Raw genomic sequence first — 6,809 nt, 5'->3', positions numbered from 1 at the left:
GCTTAAAAAAAAAAAAAAGGACTACCCTTCAGAATTTTGGGTTGGTAAGATTTTATAAAAATACTTTTTTTTTTTTTTTCTTCTTTTAATGCTCATCCATGCTGCATTTATTTGATCAAAAATGTATTTGATGAACAAAACCAGTAATATTGTAAAATATTCAACATTTATATAACTGTTTTCTATTTAAATTTTGTTTTTTTCAAATGTAATTTATTTCTGTGGCAAAGCTGAATTTTCAGCATCATTACTCCAGTCTTCAATGCCAGTGCCAGTCTTAAGTGTAATATTTTTGTGGAAACCATGATAATTTTTCCAGGTTTCATTGATGAATTTAAAGTTCAAAAGAACAGCATTTATTTGAAATGAACATCTTTTGTAACATTATAAATGTCTTTACTGTCACTTTTTCAATTTAATATGTGCTTGCTCAATGAATATATGAATTTCTTTAAAAAAAAAAAAACTTTGAACGGTAGTGTAATCTGTAATGAAAAAAAATATTACACTAAAATCTCAAATTAATTCTGTTTTCCACTGATCTCAGACTTTGGACTCCATTGTATCTTAATTTCATATCCAACTGCAGAGGTGCAATTTTCCAGACAAAACATGGCTCAAGGCAGAAGTCAAAATGATACGTTTTTCATGAGCAACAGAACCTTAATGATATACTAGATCCCTCAGTCTGGTCAATTACATTCGCCCTTGTTTATTTGCTCTTTACTGCAATTCAATACGATTCAAAAGCTGCTGATCCTGTCTTTTGGGAGTATGTGTGTATATGATTGTGTGTGTAAGAATGTAATTGAGGTAGATTGTGCGAGGACTCATGAGAGAAAGTGAGTGTCTGTGTTGGGATGTGAAACTCTACCCTGATAAGGTTCACTGGGCTCTCTACCTCTTCCTCTGTACATTTAAACTCACTAAATTGCTGGCTCCATTTCATCATTCTGTAACATTCAGCTAACTTGTTGACATCACACAAAATATACACACATAATAGACAGAAAAGCCAAGTATGTAGAGTGGTGGCTCAGTCAGTTTGCTTTTTCTAACTTAAATCAGTTTTCCTCTTTATTTGGCTTGAGTTTCATGAGGACTGACTTTTAAGCTCTGTTGAAGATGTCAAGATATCATGCAGTTGACTACATTGTAAACTCTTTGCAGAACAGCATTATCTTGAAATTTAGGGTCATCCGAGCTGTTCTTGTAGATGTGAGGAGCCCCACTCTCTTTTCTGTTATACTTCATGTCTCCTAACTCAAGAACATACCTAGACATCTGTAGAAGTCATGTCTAGTATATTAGCAATGCAGTTCGTCATACTGTTCTAATAATAAATGTGCTTGTGAGGGGTTCTGTCATGTCTGATCTTGTACTAATGCTCCCTTTCTTTCCATTTTCAGCAAATGACACCAGTTGGCCTACCCTCAACAAGAGCAACACATCAGTTAAACCACCTGACTGGAAGGAGTCTGGAACAGACAAGACCAGTAAAATGGCATCACCTGCAGGCACTCCTGGAGATAAGGTATGGCTAACTTACACCTGTGCTCACAAATAAATTGCTGTCCTATTATTTTACCGTGATTTTACAATATCCTTTTTAAATTCAGGATTCCAGTAAAATGGGCTCAGCTCCTCCTCTCAGTAAGCCCCATCCTCCCCCATACGGAGCCCATACCAGCAACCACCTCCTCTCATCTGCCAACTCGGGTTCTACCAGCTCTTTGGACCGACGCAAGGATGTTCCTCTCCGGCCGGCGCCCAGCTTACCTACGAACCCACCGCCACAGCCGGCCTGGCCCCGTGTCCCCCCAGCACCCACCGGCTCTTCCTCTCAGCAGATCCAGCAGCGCATTTCTGTACCCCCCAGTCCCACCTTCCAGCACAGTCCACCCTTTTTCCCTCCTGGTGAGAAGCCAGACCCTCCTCTGGCTGTAGCGGTAAGGCCGTTCATCCCAGATAAGGGCTCCAGACCGCAGTCACCCAGAAAAGGCCCAGCCACCATGAACTCAAGCTCCATCTACCATATGTACCTACAACAAGCAGCCCCCAAGAACTACCCTCTGAACATAAAGCCCACAGTCAAAGCAGGTACACATCAGAAACAATATTAAACTTCAACAATTTACTACTAACACTGGCAGTTTGTGCTCACCTATAGGGCAGTATTTTAATGTTTGTTATGGGGTGTTCACATCAGGGTTGGGTATTGATGCTGATCTAAGTGTGTACAATTTTATAGGGAGACGTATAACTTGATACATTAGTAAAAATATATTAATAAAATGTATTTTACTTTCACTCCAGTGATAAACACCCATGAAAACTATTGTGTAGAAAAGGTCTGGATGCGCCTGTGAAAATGTATACCTACAAAATAAATGCGCATAGAATAAAAGATCGCGGAATCTTAAAATCAGTATTATTCATTCAGTAAGAAAAAAAAATATATATATTTTTATAGTCCATGTTCATACAGGATGCGTCTTGTTTTTAAAAACAGCTAGATGCAGTGCAACAGAATGCAGGAGTCTCACTGCGCTTTTTAACTTGACACAGCGTCTTTAAAAATGCACCACTCACAGCAAGAAAGACTGAAAAAACAGCTAGAAACATTGCAGCGGTCAACAATGTCCTTTTAGCACTTAGAAAAATAATTAAAAAAACAGACAGATGCATTAATGTGAATCATGTGGTTTATTTCTTGATTATGTGTTAGTGTTTTATTAGTACAGTATAATTGAGTATTTTCTTCTTTTTCTCTGTAGTATATGGTAAGCCAGTCCTGCTTCCCAGCTCTATGCCCCCTTCTCCCTTATCTTTTGGGGGCACTGGCGCCTTTCCTGCCCTGCAGGGTCCAGGAGGAGACATGTTGGATGTTGAGCTGGACCTTGACGGTCAAATCATGGGTGTTCCTGAGCCACCCCCACCCAACGTGGACCACATCCCGCGACCTCTCAGCCCCACTAAACTCACACCCATGGTGCACTCCCCTATGCGCTACCAGAGCGATGCTGAGCTGGAGACCTTGCGCAAGAAACTGGCCAATGCTCCACGACCGCTTAAGAAACGCAGCTCGATTACGGAACCAGAAGGTCCCAATGGGCCCAACATCCAGAAACTTCTCTATCAGCGGTTCAACACCCTGGCTGGAGGGATGGAAGGAGGAATGGACGGTGTGAGTGGAGGTGTGACTCCATTCTACCAGCCCTCCATGGCCACTGGGGAAATGCTCTTTGATGCAGACAATGGGAATCCACCTTCAGAAACACCCATCGTGCCCTCGGGGGGTGCTGTTGCTGTGGATGTTGTCCCGCAAAGTGATGCCAACGATAATGAGCCCCCAGAGCAAGTGGCTGAGGCATTGACCCCTCCGGCACCAGAACCGGCAGAAGACAATAACAATAATCCTGCAGAACCATTAGCGATTTTGCCGAGTCCTGTAGCTGAGGCCAGCACACCTGCAGAAGCAGACACCTGTCCCTCATCCCAGCCCACGGTCAGTCTACTGATACACACCCTCACACAAACTCAAGCTTGTATATGGATCATTTTTAGATCTAAATCCATTTAGGTTTCATTTCCAGCACTGCAGTTGTTGCCTTTTGGCAATATTTTACTGTTTTGAATATAACCATTATCATCATCATCATCAATCTGTTATTACATATTAATATATTGTTATTTAGATAGTATATTACAATAGTCTAAAAGTTCAATATTATATTTTTTAGGTTGTATATAATATGTAATTAAACAATAAATGATGTATTCGCAATAAAAGATTAGTTATTAATTGCAACAACTGGTGACTTAAAATAAAAAGGTCACCTTGTTCATATCTCAAAAGTCTGCAGTTATGACTTCAGTTAATTTAAATTATTATTTTTTGTACTCTGAAAAGCAAAAAAAGAAGAAAAAAAACTACAATATTAAAACCGATATTTACTAACCCATTTCAGATTACAAATGAGAAAGTATTTGATTAAATTGAGATATTTAATTGAGATTTATTTATGCTTATTTCGGTCACATTGAGCAGTTTTCTCATAACTTGGGTAACAACGCATAGGTAATGCACAAACTACACTACTGTTCAAAAGTTTTGGGGTCAGTAACCTTTTTTTTTTTTTTTTAAAGAAAAAAATACTTTTATTCAGATAGGATACATTAAATTGAGCAAAAGTGACAATAATGTTATAAAAGATTTCTATTTCAAATAAATGTTGCTCTTTTAAACTTTCTTTTAATCAAAGAATCCTGGGAAAAAAAACATATGGCTTCCACAATATTAATTAAGCAGCAAAACTATAATAAGAAATTATAGTTATGAAGTATAGCTATGAAGAAGTTATAGTTAAAACTATAATAAGAAAGTATAGTTATTATAATATGCTGAATATGCAAATCAGCATATCAGAATTGGTTTCAGAAAATTCAGCTGTTCCATCACAGGAATAAATTACATTTGAAAATATATTTAAATAGAAAACAGTTATTTTAAATTGTAATAATATTTCACATTATTACTGTATTTTTGATCTAAAAGGCCTTCTTTCAAAAACATGAAAAAAATTCACCCTATACTTTTGAACGTGGTATAAGTGAGCAACATCGTCTCTGTCCAAATACACTCATTTCGACAGCAGTATAAATATCTGAAATGTCACTTATGTTGACATTAGTTTCCGTCTCCTCTTTACACTGACAATTACTCTCATTTGCTATATTGGAAAGTCTCATTAAGTTGACATTTTTAATGTGTTTACATCATTACTAGCTGATATAGATACACCAGATATCGACTACATTGTCTGAACAAACCAGTCAGATTATATTGCTTGCAACAGTGCGGACAATCAGTCCTAAAGAGCTGATCTGAAAAGCAAATCAGATTGTGTGCTGTGTGAACAAAGCCTAATGGTCCATGTCCTCAACAGGGCAAACGCACGAACCTAAAGAAACCCGACTCAGAGCGGACGGGTCACGGCCTTAGAGTGAAGTTCATCCCACTCGCTCTGCTGCTGGATTCCTCACTGGAGGGCGAGTTTGACCTTGTACAAAGGATAATCTATGAGGTGTGTATAATAACATGTATGCCATGTGAACACTTTACACACTGCTTTATTTTGCCCATTTTCATTAACAAATTCTTATTTAATTCCTCTCATTTCGTAGGTTGAAAATCCCAGCACCCCTAATGATGAGGGCATCACACCTCTCCATAACGCAGTCTGTGCCTAAGTGAGCGACATCGTCTCTGTCCAAATACACTCATTTCGACAGCAGTATAAATATATGAAATGTCACTTATGTTGACATTAGTTTCCGTCTCCTCTTTACACTGACAATTACTCTCTTTTGCTATATTGGAAAGTCTCATTAAGTTGACATTTTTAATGTGTTTACATCATTACTAGCTGATATAGATACACCAGATATCGACTACATTGTCTGAACAAACCAGTCAGATTATATTGCTTGCAACAGTGCGGACAATCAGTCCTAAAGAGCTGATCTGAAAAGCAAATCAGATTGTGTGCTGTGTGAACAAAGCCTAATGGTCCATGTCCTCAACAGGGCAAACGCACGAACCTAAAGAAACCCGACTCAGAGCGGACGGGTCACGGCCTTAGAGTGAAGTTCATCCCACTCGCTCTGCTGCTGGATTCCTCACTGGAGGGCGAGTTTGACCTTGTACAAAGGATAATCTATGAGGTGTGTATAATAACATGTATGCCATGTGAACACTTTACACACTGCTTTATTTTGCCCATTTTCATTAACAAATTCTTATTTAATTCCTCTCATTTCGTAGGTTGAAAATCCCAGCACCCCTAATGATGAGGGCATCACACCTCTCCATAACGCAGTCTGTGCCGGGCACCATCACATCGTCAAGTTCCTGCTGGACTTTGGTGTTAATGTAAATGCAGCAGACAGTGATGGCTGGTGAGGACACTTTGTTGGATCTGTCAGTGTGAAAGAGATTGATCAGTCTATTCAAGCTAACAGCTGTTGAGTAGACGGACCCACTGACGTCGTGTGTCTATGTGTAGGACACCCTTGCATTGTGCCGCCTCCTGTAACAGCGTGCACCTGTGTAAGCTGCTGGTGGAGTCTGGTGCTGCCATCTTTGCCACCACTATCAGTGATGTGGAGACGGCAGCAGACAAATGTGAGGAGATGGAGGAGGGTTATATACAGTGCTCACAGTTTCTCTATGGTAAGAGTGCCTTTCTTTTCCTCTGTGGGGCTCAGAATAATTATTTGTCCTCACATACCATCCATTTTGAGAACTCTAATGAATCGTATGGGAAAGTGAAGGCAATTTTTAGGATCAGATCTAAATGAAAGTTACTAATTTTGAGAGATTCTAGTCTCACTTAATCAATGAAAATATCTGTGTAAGATGACAATATCAAACTAAATAGCTTATTTAAAGAAAGAAAAAAAACATTTTTTTACAAACACAAATAAAGCTACAAATGAATAAACAACTACATATACAGATCATTTTTCTTTGATAGTTAGTGATGATATAGATTTCTTGGTAGAAAATGTCATTGAACGTTTTTGAGTTTTCATTGCATTTACACTGCTATAACCAGCAGATGTCCCCAAAGTACAGAGTTTAGAGCTCTTAGAAACAGGAATCACTTGATTCAAAGATTTAAAAAGCCTGACTTCTCCCATCACTATGTGCCCATTGTCGGGCTTTTAGGCATAATCGATGTAAGAATTCTCCAAAAGTCCCATTAACATATTTAGTACACTACCATTCAAAAGTTTGGGGTCAG

General features: G+C 38.8%; 1 protein-coding gene across 1 annotated transcript in view; it reads left to right on the top strand.

Moving 5' to 3' along the window:
- LOC107701454 (apoptosis-stimulating of p53 protein 1-like) overlaps window positions 1-6,809 on the top strand; it is a 60,045-nt gene that overhangs the window by 48,659 nt on the left and 4,577 nt on the right. Inside the window, exons 12-17 of the mRNA XM_016503457.1 lie at window positions 1,410-1,534; window positions 1,620-2,100; window positions 2,778-3,508; window positions 4,950-5,087; window positions 5,828-5,961; window positions 6,069-6,235. Of these exons, the coding sequence (XP_016358943.1) occupies window positions 1,410-1,534; window positions 1,620-2,100; window positions 2,778-3,508; window positions 4,950-5,087; window positions 5,828-5,961; window positions 6,069-6,235 (1,776 nt within the window). The remainder of the gene's footprint in view (window positions 1-1,409; window positions 1,535-1,619; window positions 2,101-2,777; window positions 3,509-4,949; window positions 5,088-5,827; window positions 5,962-6,068; window positions 6,236-6,809) is intronic.

Source organism: Sinocyclocheilus anshuiensis, unplaced genomic scaffold (assembly GCF_001515605.1).
Source record: "Sinocyclocheilus anshuiensis isolate Anshui unplaced genomic scaffold, SAMN03320099.WGS_v1.1 scaffold1051, whole genome shotgun sequence".
NCBI lineage: Eukaryota > Metazoa > Chordata > Actinopteri > Cypriniformes > Cyprinidae > Sinocyclocheilus > Sinocyclocheilus anshuiensis.
Note: the sequence above shows the minus strand (reverse complement) of the source record. Positions and strands in the feature narration are given on the sequence as shown.